The sequence below is a fragment of the Orcinus orca genome, chromosome 2 (genome assembly GCF_937001465.1).
Source record: "Orcinus orca chromosome 2, mOrcOrc1.1, whole genome shotgun sequence".
Taxonomy (NCBI): domain Eukaryota; kingdom Metazoa; phylum Chordata; class Mammalia; order Artiodactyla; family Delphinidae; genus Orcinus; species Orcinus orca.
In genome coordinates this window covers 125,819,708-125,843,106 of record NC_064560.1, presented here as the reverse complement: position 1 = coordinate 125,843,106, position 23,399 = coordinate 125,819,708, and the positions used below count along the sequence as shown (strand labels likewise).

The window sequence follows — 23,399 nt, the reverse complement described above, 5'->3', positions numbered from 1 at the left end:
CAATCCCTCACTCCCTCCTATCAGAGAGACTCTGAGGCAAAAGAATTTTGTCGAGGCTGGCATCCATTATGACTGAGAATCAGATGTTAAAAGTGCCAAATAAAAATTCTTGCTTGCCATCCAGCTCTACAAGGATTGAGTCATTAGCCACTGCAGTCCCTGACCTTCAACACAACGCAAAAGGATTTCAGGGTGGAGCTCAGGAATGAGGCAGTCTGTGCTCTGGGAAAACTGGTAGAACACCCTCAGATAATTAGACGTTTTCAGGAGAAAATTTTGTGAACCCATTGCTTGTATCTTCCCATACTTGGAAAAGCACCAAAATCATTAACTGAGATATCTGTGCCTCGTGACTAGCAGCAACCTTCTACTGAGATGTGTGCTTCATTGCACATACCTGCCCCCTTCTCCAAAATCAGACTTACTGACCTCCCCCCCTACCTGTTCAGAGCAGTTCCTCACAGCTACCTGAGAGGCTGTCTCCTGGGCTATAGTCCTTAATAAGTCCCCAAATAAAACTGAAACTCAGGAATTCCCTGGCAGTCTGGTGGTTAGGACTCTGTGCTTCCACTGCAGGGGGCCCAAGTTTGATCCCTGGTCTGGGAACTAAGATCCTGCAAGCCACATGGCACAGCCAAAAAAAAAAAAAAAGTATGAAGTGTTTCTATCATGTCACCAGGCCCTCCCAGAGGAGTAAGAAAGAATCATATAATCCTCAATGCAAGGTAAGGACCAGAGCTTTGCTAAAAGGGAGGTAGGGTATCTTTAGTATGGATTCAGATTGTGTTGACTTAATTAATTAATAATGATAATAATGAACGACCCTGAGAGATGTGCTCACTTAATAGATCAACCTGTATAGGCATCAGAAAGCCCACAGCTCTCACTGTAGAAAGATTGAATTTAAAGAACTCAGAAGGTTGGACTTAAGGAACTCCAGAAACTGAAGCCTCCACTGGCAGGTCAGGATTGGAGGGAGGACCCATGGGGACACCCCTTCCCGTAAACATCCAAGTCTTGAGCTACCTTCCCTTGTACAGTGAAAGGGAAAATTCAGGCTAGCTAGAACTTCAATTTTTTATCTCTCTTACATTGTAATTCCCCTCTGAAATTGCCCTAACTTTCCAGTTAAGAACATCACAGGTCCTCTGGTGTATTTGTCCTGGGAAATCTGAGGGAATCAAGAAGCAAGAGGAAGGAGTTGGATCTGTCCTTCCCTATTCCCTCCTAGCTCCTGAAGAGAAAGGGAGACAATCTATGTGTGGGTGGGAGGGGGCAGGGGGCACAGACCATCTCTAGTGGCAGCAGAAAGGATCATACCCCTGAAGAAACCAGAGAGGATATGCCAAAGAGACAGTGGAATAAACACCTTCTGGCTTCCCTTTGTAAACTAGCAAAGGCTGCCCTCTAGAAGGGAAAGGAAAGGAAGAGAAGAGCACCATCCAGCTCTGGAATTACACTGAATCTGTGGTGACAAGACATTCAGGTAGGAAGTATCTACTGCAGAGTTGGGAGGTGTGAGACTAGACCTTGTGTACCCATATTTGGATCAGATGCAAAAAAAAACTGAGTCATCAACATAAAGATAATATTTAAATATTTTTAAAATATATGTGAACAATATGAAAGTTCCTTAAAAAACTAAAAATAGAACTACCATACGACCCAGCAATCCCACTACTGGGCATATACCCTGAGAAAACCATAATTCAAAAAGAGTCATGTACCACAATATTCATTGCACCTCTATTTACAAGAGCCAGGACATGGAAGCAACCGAAGTGTCCATCGACAAATGAATGGATAAAGATGTGGCACAGGGCTTCCCTGGTGGCTCAGTGGTTGAGAGTCCGCCTGCCGATGCAGGGGACACGGGTTCGTGCCCCGGTCCGGGAAGATCCCACATGCCACGGAGCGGCTAGGCCCGTGATCCATGGCCGCTGAGCCTGTGCGTCCGGAGCCTGTGCTCCACAACGGGAGAGGCCACAACAGTGACAGGTCTGTGTACCGCAAAAAAAAAAAAAAAAAATGTGGCACATATATGCAATGGAATATTACTCAGCCATAAAAAGAAACAAAATCGAGTTATTTGTAGTGAGGTGGTTGGACCTAGAGTCTGTCATACAGAGTGAAGTAAGTCAGAAAGAGAAAAACAAATACCGTATGCTGACACATATTTGGAATCTAAAAAAAAAAAAAAAGGTTCTGAAGGACCTAAGGACAGGACAGGAATAAAGACACAGACATAGAGAATGGACTTGAGGATATGGGGAGGGGGAAGGGTAAGCTGGGACGAAGTGAGAGAGTGGCATGGACATATATACACTACCACATGTAGATAGCTAGTGGGAAGCAGCCGCATAGCACAGGGAGATCAGCCTGGTGGTTTGTGACCACCTAGAGGGGTGGGATAGGGAGGGTGGGAGGGAGGGAGACGCAAGAGGGAGGAGATATGGGGATATACGTATACGTATAGCTGATTCACTTTGTTATAAAGCAGAAATTAACACACCATTGTAAAGCAATTATACTCCAATAAGGATGTTTGTTTATATATATATATATGTGAGAAGGAGCAGGTACTAAATGCTAAACACTTTCATAGGCGTTGCTCCTGCATGTTCTGTCTTTGCATCCTCTTCCTTTTGCCGCTAAGTCACTCATAAATCTCGCGTCTTGGAGGTAATTTGGTATTTCTACCACCAGGTGGAGGTGTCCCACTGCTCTTCACTTACTATCAAAGAGATGTTCTTAAGAAATTTTGGGGGTGGGGGCAGGGGTCAGGTTCTTTGGTTCCACTAGTTATACAAATAAGCACTTGCCTTCACGCCCAAGAGCGAAAAGAATTTGAAGAGTGAGCATAAAAGGTCAGGCAGTGGCTGCCTCTTCCTCTCTTTTTGTTTTCTTAGTCCTTTGGTTTCCATGGGGATCTGTGTTTGAGCAGCAACTCTGAATCCATTTACTGCCCCTCAAGGCTTGGGGCTGAGCCCAGAGACTGGCTGTGAAGAACAGCAGGAGCTGGAATGGGTGGAAAGGAGGAGATTTATTTGGTAAATTTGGATAGCAAAAGACGAAGACAGGTATAGAAGGAGTGATGAGGTGAACCTTGGAATGGAGTGCACAGAGGAATGTGAAAGGCAAATAATGTTTTAGTTCAAATAAAATTTGGGGACATTAAAGTCTTTTCCAAAACTCTTCAATTGTCTTCTTACCATAGACCATTTCAGGACACACTCTGGGCCCTTTATAATACCAGGTCCTCTCCTACCCCTATCCAAAAACATCAGTAGACCTGTGTCAGAACCTGCCTGGAGTCCTGATACGTCCTCCTGTTCCAAAAGCACTCTGGAGCAAGAGATGAGAAGTCCAAGGAAAGACCATCCACTGTATTCCCCAGGTATGGTATAGTGCCTGACACATGGTAAACTCTCAGTAAAATATTTGTTGAATGGATGAATAAATAAGAGCAATAAGAATAGGATAGCTTTGGGAATTCCCTGGTGATCCAGTGGTTAGGACTGCGCTCTCACTGCCGAGGTCCTGGGTTTGATCCCTGGTTGGGGAACTAAGATCCAAGCCGCGTGGCGTGGCCAAAAAAAATATATAGAGGAATAATTTTTTTTTAATATGATAGCTTTAGCTTTAACTAATTTTACTTAACTCTAGCGTGAGAAAAGACAAACTAGAGACAAAGAAAAAATGTTGTCTTGTCATCAAAATCATGAGGATGTGAATGTGTTGATTCACAGATCAATTCATTCAAAGATCGATTAGGGGGTTTTGTTGCTTTTCTGCTTAATAAGAGGTTTTTTCATATTTGCATTACTAATAGCCCCTGTTTCTAAGAGTATTTGCATTTCCATCAGTTTGGGCCACTGTTCAGTATCCATTCACAGATAGCAGTTGATCTACATATGAACAGCGCTCTACCTGATGATAGAATCAAGTTTTCCCCCTTAATCGCTTACTTTCCAACCCCACCTTTCCACCTCACTTTCTCTCCCATTATCCTGTTTAATTACCACTCTCTATAATTATCTAATTTATTTACTTGCATTTTTATTGCTCGTCACCTCCCACAGCTAACAAGCTCCTTGCTGCTTTCCTCACAGAGCCTTCTATTCTAAATTTTAGAGTCTAAATACTCAAGTCTTACCTTTTTTTGAAAACTCCATTTTAAGTGAATTCTTCATGGTGCTCCTTTAATCTATTCAACCTCCTGCCCTCCAGTTGGAAGTGACCTTTCCTTCCTCTGAATGAGTACACATTTGATCTGCATTTCTCTGCACACTCACCACTTGGCATAATAATATTGCCATCAAATGTAGTGAGCTTGAAAGACTGGCCAGGCACTGGGCCAGATGCTTTAACTGTTTTGTTAAATCTCCACCACAATCCTATCAAGTAGACACTATTAATCTCGTTTTTATTTTATTTTATTTTGGCCGTGCCACATGTCTTGCAGGATCTTAGTTCCCAGACCAGGGATTGAACCCAGGCCCTCGTCAGTGAAAGCACCGAGTCCTAACCACTGGACCCCTAGGGAATTCCTTTAACCTCATTTTTATACGATGAAACCAAGGCTCAGAGAAGTTAAGTAAAATGCCCCCAAATCATGCAGCTGATTGGTGGTAAAGACAATTTAAACCCAGAAAGTCACAGCCAGAATCCATATAGTCTTTGAGCACAGATTGTTGTAAGGAAAATGTGTTAGAGCCTCAGCTCCATAATTCACGGCGGCATGACCCTCAGCAATTTACTAACCTCTCTAAACCTCAATTTCCTAGTTGGTAAAATGGGGATAATAATGTCTGCCTCACATAGCCTTGTCAAAAAGAAGTGGCCCGGGCTTCCCTGGTGGCGCAGTGGTTGAGAGTCCATCTGCCGATGCAGGGGACGTGGGTTCGTGCCCCGGTCCAGGAAGATCTCACATGCTGCGGAGCGGCTAGGCCCGTGAGCCATGGCCACTGAGCCTGTGCGTCCGGAGTCTGTGCTCTGCAACGGGAGAGGCCACAACAGCGAGAGGCCTATATAAAAAGAAGTGGCCCATAAAGAGTAGCTATAGCTATTAGCATTACCTGCTTACCTGTTTCACCTCCCATACCTAGTTAACACTCCTTCCAGAAGGATCTGTTTTTATCCTCTTTGCATTTGTGACATCTAGCACAGTGTTTTATATATCGTAACTAAACACCACGGACATATGTTTCATAGAGGGATGGGGGGAGGGAGGGAAGAATGGATGAATTGATTGATAATTTATTGCTGGTGACAGTCAGTCCAAGTCAACTCTCCTTTCTTCTTCCCCTGGAACTTTATGCATACTCTATGAAATTTCTTCACATTGTATTATATATACATATGTGTGTGTGTGTATACTTTTTTTTTTTTTTTTTTTGGCTGCGCTGCACAGCTTGCAGGACCAGGGACTGAACCCAGGCCCCGGAAGTCCGGAAGTGAAAGTGTGAAGTCCTAACCACTGGACCAGCAGGGAACTCCCTGTACTGTATTATGTTTTCTTGTTTAACATTTCCCTGCTTGTCAAGGAGAGGCCGGTCCATGTCTCATTTACCTTTGTCACCATAGTATCTCAGTTCTGTTTTTCATCTCTTAATATGAGCATGCATGCGATTCTATGTTGAGAAGTGCATATTTTTAAAATTCTACTTGCTCCTTAAATGCAGGTCTGGTGAGTGAAATATGAAATGCATTTGATAAATGTTTGTTGAGAGTATAACTAGTTGGAAGGCCTAGCTTGGTCCTTATGTCCCAAAAGAAGGAAAGAATTTCTCTGGCTTGGGCTGGGGTTTAAATCCTGAGGTGATTCTGTCATCTGGAGATACAGAATCATGAACCTGTAAGCTGCTTTGGGTTTTTTTGTTTTTGTTTTCAATTCTACTCCTTTTTTTTTTTTTTTTTTAATTTATTTTTGGCTGCATTTGGGTCTTCGTTGCTGCACGCAGCCTTTCTCTAGTTGCAGCAACCAGGGGCTACTCTTGGTTGTGGTGTGAGGGTTTCTCATTGCGGTGGCTTCTCTTGCTGCGGAGCATGGGCTGTAGGCACGCAGGCTTCAGTAGTTGTGGCTCGCAGGCTCTAGAGTACAGGCTCAGTAGTTGTGGCGCATGGGCTTAGTTGCTCCGCGGCATGTAGGATCTTCCCGGACTAGGGATCGAACCCGTGTCCCCTACATTGGCATGTGGATTCTTAACCACTGCGCCACCAGGGAAATCCCCTGCTTTGGTTTTTGACTGGACTTAACTTCTAGAGGTCACAAAGATCGGCAGGCCTGAAGATTGTTGGTTAATTTTAATATTTTAACTTAATTTAAAATTTAAATGAAATTTCAATATGCAAATTCAATTATAATCACATTAAGGTCTGTGAAAGAAAGGGAGAAACAACTTAAGGAATGTAGCCGGAATGCAGTTCATCCCACTCTAGCAGTCCATTCAGTGAGCACACAGTGAGTGTCTTGGTTCTCCTGTCCCTCTCTAATATGAGCACAAGTATGATTCTATATTGATACTTTTTATTCTACCTATCCCCTAAATGCAGGCCTTCTACATCCTTTGATACTCAGTCAAAGAAATGATCATCTGTTCCAATACCAGAGCGAAACAGTCTCTGGTGCATTCCTTCCTCAGGGATGTTCAACTTTGCCTCCAGATGATTTTGTCTTAACTAGTGCCTTTAGAAACTGACTCTCATGGATCTATTTTTGCAGGACCCTGTGGAGAAGCTGTTGTAACAGACACACTTTGTTGATTCACGTAGATAGTCACATGTAAAGCACAGAGGTTAAAGCCACGTGTTGTGTTAAAGTCATCTGGTCTAACCTTATCACTACACATGAGGAAACTTAAGTCTGGACAGAGAAAGGTGATTTTCCCAAGTTGATTTGACTGGGAAGTGGCAGAGTCTACTAGAACCCAAATCAATGATTTCCCCACTAAAAATGGAAATACGCGTTATATTTCAATATAAGCTCCTGCGGGGTAGAAAGGACATGAGGTTATATTCACATACCTCATTCCCAGCTAGCATAGAGTGATACCCAATGAATATCAAAGAATGGCCAAACTATGATTTCATATAAATGTGCTTTTTTTTTTTTTTTTTTTCCCCGCCGCTTCTGCACAGCTTACAGGAGTTTAGTTCCCTGAACAGGGATCAAACCCTGGCCCCAGCAGTGAAAGCACCGAGTCCTAACCACTGAACCACCAGGGAATTCCCTAAATGTGCTTTTTATTTTGAAAATTATATATTTTTAATGCTCTTATTTTAAACAAATCTTACGTTTAGAAGGGATTTCATCTTACTCTAATGGTATGGCACTTTTTCTTTTGTTTTCTAAGATTTTAGAGTATGTAATGTGATTTTTTTTTTTTTTTTTTTTTTTTTTGCGGTACACGGGCCTCTCACTGTTGTGGCCTCTCCCTCTCCCGTTGCGGAGCACAGGCTCCGGACGCGCAGGCTCAGTGGCCATGGCTCACGGGCCCAGCCGCTCCGCGGCATGTGGGATCTTCCCGGACCGGGGCATGAACCCATGTCCCCTGCATCGGCAGGCGGACCCTCAACCACTGCGCCAACAGGGAAGCCCTGTAATGTGATTTTATTGTTTATTTTCTAAGGTTACTTTTAGGTATCTTGTGGGGGGAGGGAAATGTTCCTTCTTCCATTTCAAGAAAAAAAGTTAATACTGGGATTTCAAGCTGACTGAATAAAGGACAGCTTAGAAATGGTGTGTAAGGATGGGGAGGTTTGCAGTATAAAGATGGGAGCAGGTGATGGAAAGAATAACTCCCCTTGAATAGCAAGCTTGTTTCTCCAAATTCTCCCTCTGTACCCTCTCTTTTCTTTCAGACTTTCATCCAGTTTTTTTTTTTGAAACATACATATATCCTGGTGACATTTATCCCTTGACCAAACGATGGGAACAGAAGTCACTGAACCATATAGGACAAGGAAATATCTAAACCTCATAGAGTAGAATTTGTTCATTACGTTTCTCCTCCATCATCGCCAATTTCTGCTCCAAATCCACTGATCCCCTTTCCTCGTCTTTGTATATACATTTTAAAACATATATACCTTGGGCTTCCCTGGTGGCGCAGTGGTTGAGAGTCCGCCTGCCGATGCAGGGGACATGGGTTCATGCCCCGGTCCGGGAAGATCCCACATGCCGCAGAGCGGCTGGGCCTGTGAGCCATGGCCACTGAGCCTGCGCGTCCGGAGCCTGTGCTCCGCAACGGGAGAGGCCACAGCAGTCAGAGGCCCGCGTACCGCAAAAAATAAATAAATAAAACATATATACCTTTATACCTCTCTCTGTATATATGTATATATACAGAGAGAGAACAGAGAGGGAGAGATACAGATTATATATATATATATATATACACAGATATATAGATATAGATATCTGTATATATTAATCTACAGAGAGGGAGAGAGAGAGAGGAGAGATAGTATTCACAACATGTGTAGTAAATTCCTGAACTTCATATTAGATTCCATGGGATTAAGTGGATCATGGGGTCAAGAAATGTGCAATGCACGTTAAGATGGAGAAAGACTAGAGAATCAAACAGTATATGATTATTAAATAACATAAGTACTATATTGCCATTCAATAAAAATGCTTGATTGCAGGGAGGCACAGAATTCTCCACAATATACACCATGAATCTTTTTATTTTTTTTAACTGAAGTCTCGTTGATTTACAGTGTTGTGTTAGTTTCTGGCATACAGCAAAATGACTCAGACATATATATATGTGTGTGTACATATATATTCTTTTCCATTATGGTTTATGACAGGATATTAATATAGTTCCCTGTGCTGTACAGTAGGACCTAGTTGTTTATCTCTTTTGTATATAGTAGGTTGTATCTGCTAATCCCAGACTCCTAATTTATACCTTCCCCAACCCTCTTCCCCCTTTGGTAACCATAAGTTTGTTTTCCTGTCTGTGAGTCTATTTCTGTTTTGTAAGTTCATTTCCATTGTATTTTAGATTCCACATATAAGCAATATCATATGACATTTGTCTTTCTCTTTCTGACTTACTTCACTTAGTATGATAATCTCTAGGTCCATCCATGTTGCTGCAAATGGCATTATTTCATTCTTTTTTATGGCTGAGTAATATTCCATTGTGTATATATACCACATCTTTATCCATTCATCTGTTGATGGACATTTAGGTTGCTTCCATGTCTTGGCTATTGTAAATAGTGCTGCTATGAACGTGGGGGTGCATGTATCTTTTCGAATTAAGAGTTTTTGTCTTTTCTGGATGTATACCTGGGAGTGGGATTGCTGGATTATATGGTAACCCTATTTTTAGTTTTTGAAGGAACCTCCATACTGTTTTCCATAGTAGCTGCACCAATTTACATTCCCACCAACAGTGTAGGAGCTTTCCCTTTTTACGTTAACTTTTTTTTTTTTTTTTTTTTTTGTGGTACGCGGGCCTCTCACTGTTGTGGCCTCTCCCGTTGCAGAGCACAGGCTGCGGACACGCAGGCTCAGCAGCCATGGCTCACGGGCCTAGCCGCTCCGCGGCATGTGGGATCTTCCCAGACCGGGGCACGAACCCATGTCCCCTGCATTGGCAGGCAGACTCTCAACCACTGTGCCACCAGGGAAGCCCTATTTGTTAACTTTTTAATGATGGCCATTCTGACCACTGTGAGGTGATATCTCATTGTAGTTTTGACTTGCATTTCTCTAATAATTATTGATGTTGAGCATCTTTTCATGTTCCTGTTGGCCATCTGTATGACTTCTTTGGAGAAATGTCTATTTAGGTCTTCTGCCCATTTTTCAACTGGGTTGTTTGTTTTTTTGGTTATTGAGTTGTATAAGCTGTTTGTATCTTTTGGAAATTAAGCCCTCATCAGTCGTATCATTTGCAAATATTTCCTCCCGTTCCCTAGGCTGTCTTTTCATTTTGCTTATGGTTTCCTTTGCTGTGCAAAATCTTGTAAGTTTGATTAGGTCCCATTTGTTTATTTTTGATTTTATTTCTATTGCCTTGGGAGACTGACCTAAGAAAATATTGCTATGATTTATATCAGATAATGTTTTGCCTATGTTCTCTTCTAGGTACACCATTGCATCTTTAACTTCCATATTTGAGCCAGTGCTATTCACCTCAAACCCACAAAAGTCCAGTAAAGTCAATTATTTACAGCAACTCTTCCAGTTCTTAGCTCTCCTCTCTCTTTTACCTCATTTGCTATCAAGCCCCTTTGGACTAGCAGGTTGCCTTTTGGATTTCAGCTTCTCTTAGTTCTCCTCAAGTATTCTGGCTTTGATTTGCCCCATCAGCTCTTCTTACTTTGGACTATCTTCTACAGTAAGCTCGCTCTGATCAACTCCATGTCTTGGCTCATTTTGAGACCATAAGACAGTGCCAGGGTAAATGAGGAGCCACATCAGAAGTCCCTAAGAATCCTGGGATTACCCCAATTATGGATGATGAATAAAGGAGCAGCATAATTTGGAAATGGAAATAATGTGAAAAACAAACAAAAGGTTGAAGTCCAATTATCACCAAAAGATTGAAGTCCAATTGCAAAATAGCTGCATAATAATAAACTGGACAGTGTTTGTTTTATTTTCTATTGTGTACTAGGTACTTAGCACATAGTAGGTGCTTTAAAAATATTTGTTAAATGAATACACTCTACCAAGGGCAGATTTAAAGGATTTGCACTCAAAATATAATTAGGAATCCATTAGGCATGATGAAAAATTTTCTCAGTACTTAAATTAGTCACTGAATGATCCTGTTCCTGGGCACAGTCTCCAGTGTGGGAAATGGATTATTATTTGATTGAAATAGTTTAAGGTACTTAGTTATCAGAATGGAATTGGCTCCTAAAATACAGTGGTCCCCACAAGAAAAAAGAGTTCATAAATTCTAGGGAAGATTGAGAAATTAATTTAAGATCTAGCTGTCAAATTTTTACTTTTGCTTGGATTCCCTCTCATTTTGCCTCTTCCCATTTATTCTCTAGTTCCACGGCCTAGTGCAAAGGTCAATTCCCTGAGATAAGATCTGGTTCTGGAAAAACTTTTGAAAAGTCTTTTAACCTTTCTCGGTCTTAGTTTCTTTATCAGAAAAGTGAGATTTGGACATGATCCCCATGGCCCCCTTCTAGCTCCAAAGTCCTTGGGAGTCACTTGTTCCTCTTCTTAAAGTTTCCTTCTGAAGGCTCTGACCATGTTTCTATTACAGGTTATCAGTTATTCATATTTTCTGACATACTTCAATCCCTTTGTTCTTATTCCTCCAAAGAGTTGCCTCTGTGACTTACCTCTTTCTTTCCCATGGCTCTGATTTGCTTTTCCTTCTGATGGCTTGGGGTTTAGTTGTTGTTGTTGCTGTTGTTTTGCCTTTGTCATCATGCTCTCTCCCCACCTTGCCCTCACTGCTTGTACCTCATTTGTTGATTTTCTTTCAAATGAACAACCTCAGGCTCCCCAGAACTTTAGCAAATTGTTCCTATAATTTCGTCCTTAAAAACACACACACACACACACACACACACGCATGCACGCACGCGCGCGCACGCACACACGCGCGCACACACTCCCACCCCCACTCTAGGCTTCTCTAACTGCCTGCTAGGCTCCTGGCCCTTCCCCCACAACCTCCCTTTCCTGTTCCACAGCCTTGACCTCTTCACAAACTCCGTTTCCCCTTTAACATCAGTAACATGGAGAAATTAAGAAACACAAAAAGAATAACTTCTGTCCTTTCTCTTATGAGTGTTTAAATTCCTGCCATCTTTTGCAGAATGAACTCTGAAAAGACACACCAGAAAAGCCTCAGTCCGAATGACCTCCTTGATCTTCACTCCCTCCCTCTGCCCCTAAAACACCATGGCAACTGCCACCTGAAAGAGGCCAGGCGGAAATCATCCAATAAAACCAAGGTTTGCTTGCCAGTGCTTTCTTATTTAATAAAGTTCTGCAGAGGGTACTTTTCCCTTACCCTTCATTGCCTTAACTCCCTTAATGCTAGCAAGACAAAGAACATGTGGTAGTACATGTGATTATAAGAACCATAATTTGTTGTAGATATTTACTTGTAAGTCTTCACATTTTCTCTGTAAGTTGAAAGTTTGTCATCCTCCAGGTCTGCACCCAGAAAGTGAGGCCTATAGCAGAGGCAGAAATCAGTGGGATGGCAATAAATGGTCACACTGTGGCGAAAAAAACACAGGCTGTCCAATCAGGCAAATTTGGGCAAATTTCAACCTGCTGTTTATCAGCTGTAAGACCTTGAACAAGAAAGCTACTTTGCGTCTCCATGCCTCAGTGTCTTCATTTGTAAAATGGGGTGTTCTGCTTGTCTAAAATGGGGATTATACAATGTTTACCTTGCAAAGTTATTTTAAGGATTAAATGAGACGGTGCAATTAAAGGGCGTAGTAAGCAGAATGCACCCAAGCTATGATTAGCTATGACTAAGGTTATCAATAGAAAGGTTACATGCTTTCTAGACTCCTAGTTTAGTTCTCGTGCAATTAAAATCAAATTCCTCATGGGATTCTAACTTTCAGGAAGGTAGATGAAATGCTTCCACAGTGCCTGCTCCTCTACAAACTAGAAACAGGGTATTGTCTGGAGAGAAGAGGCCTTCAATGAAATGGCAAAGAATTTCCTGGACTCCCACATGACTGTAGTTGTATTGTTAGAGCAAAAGCCATTATGAGTCTAGAAACACTTTCAGTGACTTAAAAGTGTATTACACTCAACAACATCAACAAACATTTGGGCAACAGTAGTATATACATTTGAGAGGCATGTTATTTATTGGGGCCACAGGCTGGGCTCACTTCATGTGTACATGGATTCTGCTGCAACAACACTGCAGACCCCTAAGAATCTAGAGCTTATGGTTTAGAAAGCAACAGTCAAGCTCAATTGTCTCAAACTGCAAAAGGATCATTTAAGAGCTTATTTTTAAATCGTAGGCTCCACCCCACCCCCCCACCCCGCCAGAGATTGATTAAGTAGATCAGGGGTAGAGGTTAGGAATGCGAATTCTCGGTAAATTCCCCATGTGGTTGATTACCTTGAGTCCAGAGGAGTTACAGAGCTCTGGGAATTAGCATCCCTGACTGGCCCCTCTTCTTTCTCTTCCAATGGATCTCATTCCAATCACCTACCTTCTCTTTGTTCTTCACAGTTCTGGGCTTCTTTAACTGGAGTGTTATGCTGATATCACAAAACAACACGTAGGAAAATCTCTGAGAGTCAAACATAATGACAGGCTTTCTTCAAAGAGCAACAACATTCAATTATGCTTCAATTTTTTTAAAAAGCAACATCATATCTTTGCTTTTCAGGGACTTATTTTTTTGATACTAACAGTACCTTAACATCCATTTTAACTAATTCACAGGCAACCTGTGCTCACAAATGAAGGATACAGAGATTATGCTCAAGTGGTCTGGCTTGAAAATTGGCTCCACAATGTAAACACCCAACAGTACTTTAAGCTATTCCTGAAGAGAGGAAAAATTTTAAGTCAATAGGGAAGCCAAAATAGAAAATGTTGATAAAATTAGAAAATATCATAAGGAGGAACCACAAAACCAGAATAAGAAGCCCATCTTCACCACCAACTCCCCCATCCAGAATATCCTCCCCCACTAGAGCCTCTCAGTCTCCCACACATGAGAAGGAACTGGGGACAGGGTGCCAGGATAAGTCCCTTTTTCCCATCCTTTATTATCTTCAACGCCCTTGAGTGCCTCTTCAGCTTTTTTGGGAACTTAAATGCTTAGTTTACGAGGTCAAATGACTATGGAACATTTTCCAAAAATTAAATCACCAATTAAAGAAAGAACAGTGTTGTTTTAATATTCTCTTCTGCTGTTTCTCTCAATCTCTCTCTCTCTCTCTCTCTCATTTCTCTCTCTCCTTTCATTCTCTTGCTCTTTCTCTCCCTCCCTTCTTTTCTCCCTCTCTCTCCCTCTCTCTCCTTCCCCTCCCCTCTCCACTTCACCACACACAGAAACCCCTTTTCAAAGGGGCTTTTTTCCAACTCAGTGAAGTAAAGTCTTTGCCCCTTTGTGGGGAAGGCTCATTAACATTCCCACAGCAGCATCTCTTCAAGGATTTTACTTTTGTAACTCTGTGGGGAGGTCAAGAGGCCACAGTGGAGAGGTAAAAGGAAAAAATGGTAAATGGGGGAGGGCGGAAGAAAGGAGAGGAGGGGAAAGAGCCCTTCCTTTCACAATAAGGCCAGCAAGAAGGAGGGTGGACCAAAGTAGGAAAAGACCAGACAGACAAGACTCAGTAAAGAGATGAATATTGGGCCCCCAGATCTGCCCTTGGAGATCTCCAGATTCCTGAGAAAAGCAGAAAGCTATGTTCCTTCTCTCATTTCTTTTCCTCAAAGAGGAAGTACAGATGGAAACAGTGGAATGAAAGAGTGACAAAACCCAGTCTATTCCACTGAGAAATTAGAAGCTTTCCTGGCCCCAGTGTTCCCATTTCCCCTACAATAGCCTAGTGATAACTGCACCTGTCTACCACAGGGAGGTTAACAGGATGAATGAGACAGTGTCAGCAAGAGTTCCAAGGGTTGACCGTGAGGGAGCCACTCAAGGTCCTGACCCCAAAGGACTGGGAAAATAATGGAGATTCAGTGAACTCCAAAGCAAAGATCAGAGTGCTTTCCAAATCTCTTCAGATGGTGGTACCTGCTTCATTTATCACCAGCAACCCTCCTACCATCTGTCTCTCTCTCCCTTTCTTAGTATTGCCAAAATAGCCTGGACTTGCGTAAGGGAAGAAATGACGGAAACTTCAAGTTTGCACCCAACACTGAGTGAGCTTTGCTTTGTTATTCTCTGAAGACACAGCCATCAGAGATTTGCATCACTCAACTCCAAAGGGGAAAATCATTCCCACTTTCCTAACAGATGGTGTTTCAGATGCTCTCTTAGCCAGAAGAGTAAAAGATAAATAAGGTTAAAAGAGAGGACCTAGGCATAAAGCTAGAAGATAGGGCATATCTGGATATTCTATGCCCAGGGGTAACAGTAGTACCTTAAATTCAGGGAGGAACAGCAAGGTCAGAAGTTAAAGAACAATAAACCAATCACCCTTAAGTGTGCAAGCTGAACAGGAGAGATCCAGTTGGTTGGTTGCCAAATGATGTATTCTTAAAGGTCAAACTTCACATCCACAAAGAAATTCTTTCCACAGAATCCTTGACAACTGTTTTCAGCCTCTGTGAGAACATATTACAGAGAGTTCCCACATTTACTGGAGAGTCCATTACACGTTAGAAAGTTCCTTTATATTGAGCTGAAAGTGCCTCCTTGTAGCTTCTACTCCGAAGTACCAGAGAACTCATCTATATCATCTTCTCAGAGGTGGCATCCCTCAACCCTGGGAGCTGGACAGGAGTGGGAGAGACAGAAGAGACACTATTTTCAATGAGATTCCTTAAGATCAATCTTTTTTTTTTCACACTAGGAGTCTGGTGGCATATTGTACCTTTAACAATATAGAGGGGGGAAAATGCTAGACTACTGTCAGATACACCTGGCTTGCAGGCCTGTCTCTGTTGCATCATAGCTGTGCAGCCTTGGATAGGTTACTTAACCTCACTGAGCCTTTCGGTTTATCTATAAAGAGGATCATCTATAAATAGGAGTAGTAAAACCTGCTGTGCTAACCACAAAGTTGTAATACTCAAAATATGTCCTGTACACGAAAATATCCTATAAATTATAAAGAGATCTACATATATTATTATTATAATGACCTTTTTTGCTCAATCTTTTTGTCAGCCTTTCACATCCTCATTTTTGACTGGCAGGTAGCTGACTTCTTGGCCTTATAATCAGGATATACCAGAAAGTTCTCATTTCAGCTTATACCTCAGAAGCAGTCCCATCATCAAACAAGGTGGCATAGAATCATGAAATAACCAAAAAGCACTGTGAAGAGCTTAGAAGAAGAGTTAGAAAAACAACCGAGGGACATTTTCTGAACAGACAGCACAGGGAAAGGCCGGGAGCCTGGGCAGGGAGGAGAGGGTTAAATCCTTTCCTCTGCAGTACAAAAGAAAAGAGTGTGCGGAAAGATTAGGATTTTTGCTTTTACAATGGGAGCTGCAGAAGCGTAGGGAAGAAGCTGAAGAAAAAAAAGGGGGCGTCTCCCCTTTAAAGACTTGCAGAGATTGAGAGAGAAGAGAGAGAGAGTCAGGGACAGAGAATCAGAGCGCGCGCGTCTGTCTGTCTGTCTGTCTGTCCCTTGGAAGGGAGAACATCTCTGCTTCACAGTGGTTGGCACTGGGGGAGAGGCATCAGTTGGCTTCAGACCCAAGGGGGAGACCAGACCAGGTCACCCCGGTTAAGACTAAGTGAGAGTTGCCCCTCCCCGTCCCACCTCTCTCCACCCGGGAATGTCTCGGCGAAAGCAGCGGAAACCCCAACAGTTAATCTCGGACTGCGAAGGTCCCAGCGCGTCTGAGAACGGTGGGTGCCGGGGAGGGGTTGGGGGGGCCTTGAGCCCAAGCCTGTGTGGGTCAGGCCAGGGCAAGGGGAGGGCACCCGGGCCATGGGCAAAACCAGGGGGAGAACTTGGTCGCTGGGGGGTTGAAAGAGTTGAGATGCAGCGTGTAAGGAGATGACCTGTGCTGGGGAGAAGCCCCGCTTGGCTTTTCTCAGGGTTGATTATGTTTGTGTTTTCTGTGTTGTTTTTCTCTGGATGAAATGGAGTTTTCAAACTGGCTCTGTTTCCCCACCCAAGAGTTTTCTCCCCAGGTCCCCCCTTTGCTCACTGGTCTTTGTGCCGTTGCTAAGTAACCTCCTCAGACCTGAAGATCGTCTCTTAGGGGTGGGATTTTCCCCCCTTTTCTTTCTGGAGAGTTGGGTTGCAAGAGAATGAATTGGATAAACGTGAAGGGTCCCCTGAGGGAGAAGAGAAAAAAGTTTCTCATTGTTGGGCTGAGCAGAGAACAGATCAGAGCTCCCAGAGGGAGAAAGCTAATGTCGGTCAGATGCAGCCTGGTTTGGGGTGTGTATCTGTGTCACCTGGAGTAGAGGCTAGAGGAAAGTTCTGGATGAGGGGCTTAGGTTTGTGTTTCAAGGAAAGCCAAGCTAAAAAAAGTGTATGAGTTAACATACTTGTTGATACATGCATATCATTTTATGGGGATATGATCATTTGTTTAAGTAACAGATTTTCTTTATGAGGGGGGGAAATTTCATGTATTCTTATAGCATTCCAGTAAGTAAGAGGCAGCCAACAGAGCAACTAAGGTATTGAGAAGTGACATTGCCCAAAGTCTCAGAAACAGAGGTACAGTCAGGTCAGAAACCTAGATTTCATGACATTTAGGGTTAGTGGTGCTCACTCCACCTAAACTAGGGTTTTCCAAGCTTGCTTGCTTGTGGGTAGATCTGGGCTAGAGTCTGGGAATCTGTATCTTTGCAAATGTCCAGGTAATTCTTAGGATCGAGCAGTTTGGGACAATCTAGTATGGCTACATATGTTCACACTGTGAAAGTCTGAAAGTCCTGGCTCAGGGATAAACTATTTATTTAGCAAACAGTTGATTCACCCAACAATGCAGTGTAGGATTAAGCACACAAGTGTTCTGAAGGCAGACTTTCAGGATTCAAATCCTGGCTCTACCACTTGGTTAGCTGTGCGACCTTGTTGGTTTACTTTGCCTTTCTATGCCTCAGTTTCCTCATCTGTAAAATAGGGATGAATATACTAGCTACCTCATTAGGTTACTGAGTTAATACATGTTAATACACTTGGAAAAATAACTAGCATAAATAAGTGCTTAATACATGTGGCACAGTCCCTAGCATAAATAAGTACTTAATATGTATTATTTTTTTTAAAGACTTTTTTGATGTGGACCATTTTTAAAGTCTTTATTGAATTTGTTACAATACTGCTTCTGTTCTATGTTTTGGTTTTTTGGCCGTGAGGCATGTGGGATCTTAGCTCCCCGACTAGGGATCGAATCTGCGCCCCCTGCATTGGAAGGCAAAGTCTTAACCACTGGACTGCCAGGGAAGTCTATTATTTTATTATTATTATTATTATATGTGAGTACAGTGCACTTCCTGTAAGTGCTGAAATATGACCAAAGCTCGGGAGCCTCTTGGCGAACTTCAGCATTTCTTTATGAGATGTGTGCCATGAAAAGCTCTAGGATAATGTATTTGTAGTAGCTAAAACTAAAACATGGATTAAATTTACCTTTCCACCTGTTGTAAAAAAGGACTTGAGATCAAATCAGTTCACAACATGCTACGGAACAACCTTAACAGACATGTTGTTTTGGGTAGAACACATACCCCTCAAGTCAGTGCTTTCCTGGGATCCCACTGTGCCAATATTAAGAGGTGGCATGCTGGTGGCATCCTTCCCTCCTGGGACACGTTAGCCCCCCCTTAATGCTGCTGCAGGGCGGATGTTTCCTCCTCCTGCTCTACAGGAGACTTCCCCCAGAGCCTCAGAGTTGCCTTACAGTCCTGCTCCCCTGCTGGTTAGATTGTGGAACAATGCTGAATCCCCTCCAACCCAGAGGCATCCTCTCCTCTCCCCCCCATCCTGTCTTCTTCCCACATCCTCAGTTCACCCATTCCCTATACCGCTGCTGAGGAAGAATCTGGGAGGGAGTCACAAGAAATCGTTCACAACTGCCCTAAGGGGATTTTCCAGCCCCTTGAACTATAGCTCCCACTTGTGGCTGTGAACACTTGGGGCCACAGGGACGCTGCTGCAAAGCCGTCCCCATAGAAACAGTGCAGGCTTGAACTCACTGGCAGCAACAAATTTCAGTTGAAATTTTGCCTTTGAGCCATAAAAGTTGAAAACATAAATGTTAAGGAGCAAGGAAGCAGTAGTAACCTTAAGAAAGATCTGCCTTCAGGATTCTCCTGAGAGACTGAAAGATCCTTGGGCTACTTGTATGACTTGGCGTGTCACTGGGTCTCATTTGTAAGATGAGGTGGCTAATATGAAAATCTAAATTCCTTCCTGCTTTTATAAGATATATAGATAGGGTTTCTATTCATTTATGTGATCTTCAGGCTCCTGAGTTTTCGTTCCGCCCCAGGGACTGTTTCTTGTTCTGCATGCCCCAAAATTAGGTAGGGAGGGCTCTGGTTCGGGGGCTCTTACACATGTCCTTTTACAGGTATACCTGTGGAACTATGGGCATCATCATGACCATCTGCAGACATTTATTTAGTAAGCTAGGGTGCCACTAAGGTTTTCAAGAGTCTTTGCCTTCTTTTAAGCAATGTTTACCATATGTGACAAGCAAATGCTGAGCCTTTGTTGCACATTTTAAAAGCCTCATCTCTGCAGTGACCTAAGATATCACCAAGGCACAGTCCGAAAAACCTGTTTTCCCACCCTGTTTCTGCTCAGCTTCCCTGACCAGAACACCAAAACCTACCAGAATAGTTATTGCACATAAGTGATGAGAGGGAAATAGTCTATTTGCTTAAAAACTCTGGAGAGAAAAAAAAATTTCTGTCTCCCCTACAGAGTCTAGAAATCTGGATTAGAGAATATAAGGGATGTGAATTGGGAAAATGTAAACTAGTACATCTGGGAAATAAAGGAAACGATCAGAAACCCAGATATTTAGTGAGAAGGAGAAACCAGGACAACAGCCAAACAGACCTAGGGGGAGAAATGGCAGTTGGCAGACAGCAAGAGCAGCAAAAGGGGGAGGAAGGCAAAAATAGAGTTTTGAGGGTTCTGTTCTCTTTAGAACTGGAGGTAGAGAGCATCGCCTCTCAGGGTATTGATCCCTGAGCCTTTCAGCCCTAGGGGCTCCTGGGTGAAAAAGAAAACATTTCTGAGTAGATAGAAAGTAACTCAGGGAGGGTGCAACAGAGCACTGGATAAGGAAGCAGAAAACCTGGTTTTCAATCCAGCTTGTACCTTGAAGCTTTGTGACCTTGGGCAGGCCCATTCTTCTGCCAGGGCTTCAGCTTTTAGACTTGAAATAATAATACTCATTGCTACTATTTGCAGAGCATTTACTATTTGGCAGGTACTATGCTAGGCCCTTTATATATTTCCTCTTGTTTATTCCTCCCAACTCTGCTATTATTACCTCCATTAAATTTTTTTAAATTTACGGTAAAATATACATAATAGAATTTATCATTTTTAAGCATACAATTCAGTGGCATTAAGTATAGTCACAATGTTGTGCAGCCATCCCCACCATCCATCTCCAGAACTCTTTCATCTTGCAAAACTGAAACTCTATACCCATTAAACAAGAACTCCCCATTCCCTTCACCCAACACTCCCAGCCCCTGGAAATCACCATTCTACTTTCTGTCTCTGTGAATTTACCAATTCTAGAGACCTCATATAATGGACTGATACAATATTTGTCCTTTTGCGTCTGGCTTATTTCGCTTAGCATAATGTTTTCAAGGCTCACCCATGTTGTAGCATGTATAAGAATTTCATTCCTTTTTGTGGCTATACCCCCATTTTTAAAAGAAATGCAAGTCTTAGAGAAATTAAGAAACTTTCCCAAGGTCACAAAGATTAGAAAGTGCTGGGACGTTAACCCAAGTCTGATTCAGAGCTGGCACTCTCAATCACTGTGCTTAATGAGAGGTCATATCTCTAAAGTCCCTTCCAGCTCCAAAATGGTATGAATTCCAAGTGCCATTCATACCAAGTGCCGAGTCCTTTGATATCAGAAAAACGTCCTTAAAAAAAAAAACACTCTTTTTTGTGTTTGATCTAAGATATTCCTATTCTGGAAACAAATATATTTTTCTCACTTAGCACCAGATGTATAAATCTTTGTGCCTGTTTGTCCACTGTGTTGCACAGGCCAAGGGTGCATTTACTAGGTGTTGGTAGCAAAGGAGTATGTGTATGTATTTAGGAGAGAGGAGTAAGGAAGAGAAGATGAGACATTCTCCTTTAGAAGTTATCTGTAGCAGCAGTTACAGAATCAACTCATAATTGTGGACACTACCAATCTGTGTTGGTCCAACCTTAAGTTTAGGCAGGGGCTTACGTAGTGTGCTTGTTTCTTTAACGGCTGGATGATGCTTGAACTCTGTGTAGAACAAAGCCTTTCATTTTACAATTGGAAGTATGGCTCAAGATGCACATACCCTGGGAAGGGCAATACAGTCACTTAAATTCATAGACAGGTGTATATCATGTCAAATTCTGTTCCTGGAAGCAGGATACAAGAAAGGCAAAGTGTGGCTGTGGTCAGAGTAGAGAGGCAACCCGATGGGAAGATTTTGCATTGAGCAACTCATTTTGCCTACATCCTGATTTTGGCCGAGTTGAGCACAGGTAAGATTTGTGAGGAGCAGGGTGGAAGGTTTGATGGGGAGGACACTCCTCTGATGTGTACTGTGGGTCTCATCCTTGGTTGTACATCAGAATCACTTGAGGAGCTTTACAAACACTGATGCCTAGATCCCACCCTCAGGGAATCTGAATTAATTGGTCTAGGGTACGGCCTGGCCATTGGGATTTTTAAAAGCTCTCGCAGTAATTCTCATGGGCAGCAAAGTTTGAGAACCCGTGTTCAGCTCTACCACCCTGCTACCCACCAATTTTCCTCTGTTCTCCCAGCCATCCTCTCCCGTTTAATGAGTTACCAGGTTTAGAGAGTCACTTAGTTTCCTTTTTCCTTGTCGTTTCAGCTCTTCATAAATTTAAACAAGCATGTCCCTGTCTCAGTCCTATGTCCACCCCAGACTTTACATGTGACCCAGGATAGCTTACCTCACCTTATCTGCTATCTAGGGACACCATTACCAGCTTAGTTTATTCCTGTGTTTATGACTTCATTCGTGTCTGCCTAAGAATCCTGCCCCCCTTTTCAGGATAGGCAGTGAGTGCAAAGTGCTGAGAAATAGAGGCTTCCTCTTACAGGTGGCTGTTGATCCGTCACCTTTCACCAGGGACTGAATTTACCTTAAAGAAGAGCCCAGATCAAATTACGCATCAGAAAGCAAGTTTCATTAAAGAGCAAGAAAGGGGACAGTGTTTCCCAGGAGAAGATGAAAAGAAAAGGATTTCTTTTCTTGTCGGAAGACTTGACAAAACAGCAACTTGATATCAAATGTTCAATGCTAATTAACAAATGCTCAGTAGAAAGCTTCCATCTGATTCCCTCTCTGTTACTGAGGCCAGAGAGCAAATGGCAGGTAGAAGCTACACAGGGCCCTTTCTCTAGCTTAGGGAAGCCACACAATGTTGATGTGCTTGGGAAAGCACTGGACAGGAGTCAAAAGTCTGAATGCTTGCTTCACTGAATTACTGTGTGAACTTGGAAGAGTCACTTAACCTCTCCAAGCTTCCATTTTCTTATCTGTAAAAATAGACAACATTGCATTAACCTGTGACTTGCCATATTGAAATAGAACCCCCTCTCCCTCATTGTCAGGGTCAGGCCTGGAAGCATGTAGCTCATCTGTTTCAGAGCCATTGTCCACAGTGTTAAGGCCCTTGTGATTATCTGAAGTTTCAAAACATAATTCAGTACAATGTTTTCAATGAAAGTGGACGTTACTAATATTACATTGTTTCAGCTCCCCCCAAAAAAGACTTCCTACCCTTGATATATGCCAATTATATCAGCCTCAGAAATTAATAAGATTGCTAATTCCCTGGCGGTCCAGTGGTTAGGACTCCAGGCTTACACTGCTGAGGGCCTGGATTCGGGGAACTAAGGTCCTGTGCAAGCTGTGCGGCTTGGCCATAAATAAATAAATAAATAAGAAATTAATAGGCAACATGAAAACAGATCTAATTTTTTTTTTTCAGTATAAATTCCTTTATTTTGATCCATCTCATTCTTTTTTTCTTTTCCATTATGGTTTATTACAGGATATTGAATATAGTTCTCTGTGCTATACAGTAGGACCTTGTTGTTTATCCATCCTGTACATAATAGTTTGCATCTGCTAATCCCAAACTCCCAATCCTTCTCTCCCCACCCCCCTTCCCCTTGGCAAGCACAAGTCTGTTCTGTGTGTCTGTGAGTCTGTTTCTGTTTTGTAGATAGATTCATTTGTGTCATATTTTAGATTCCACATACAATTGATATCATATGGTATTTGTCTTTCTCTTTCTGACTTACTTTGCTTAGTATGATAATCTCTAGGTCCATCCATGTAGCTGCAAATGGCATTCTTTTTTATGGCTTAGTAGTATTCCATTGTGTATATATACCACATCTTCTTTATTCATTCATCTGTGGATGGACACTTTCTAATTTTAATATATATGTATTTTATTTTGATTGTTTTGCCACTGACAATATAAATTCTCTAAATCATAATATTTGGGACTCCTCCCAAAGTTTAAAGTCTCATATATA

At 42.4% G+C, this 23,399-nt stretch overlaps 1 protein-coding gene and 1 long non-coding RNA gene across 8 annotated transcripts in view; one reads left to right on the top strand and one right to left on the bottom strand.

The window, feature by feature from the left end:
- Window positions 1-23,399, bottom strand: part of LOC117202925 (uncharacterized) — a 68,139-nt gene that overhangs the window by 31,419 nt on the left and 13,321 nt on the right. For 2 of the 3 annotated variants that reach the window (XR_004485468.2, XR_007475762.1), the window contains exon 3: window positions 12,103-15,263. This is a non-coding gene — a long non-coding RNA (uncharacterized LOC117202925). The remainder of the gene's footprint in view (window positions 1-12,102; window positions 15,264-23,399) is intronic. The other variant, XR_004485469.2, reaches the window with a different exon arrangement.
- The window catches only part of SALL2 (spalt like transcription factor 2), a 915,550-nt gene that overhangs the window by 885,544 nt on the left and 6,607 nt on the right, over window positions 1-23,399 (top strand). For 3 of the 5 annotated variants that reach the window (XM_033435970.2, XM_033435972.2, XM_004274107.3), the window contains exon 1: window positions 15,434-16,518. In XM_033435970.2, the coding sequence (XP_033291861.1) occupies window positions 16,446-16,518 (73 nt within the window). In that variant the 5' untranslated portion in view covers window positions 15,434-16,445. Of the gene's footprint in view, window positions 1-11,810; window positions 11,950-15,433; window positions 16,519-23,399 lie in introns of those variants that run through there. The other 2 variants (XM_033435971.2, XM_049706450.1) reach the window with 1 other exon arrangement.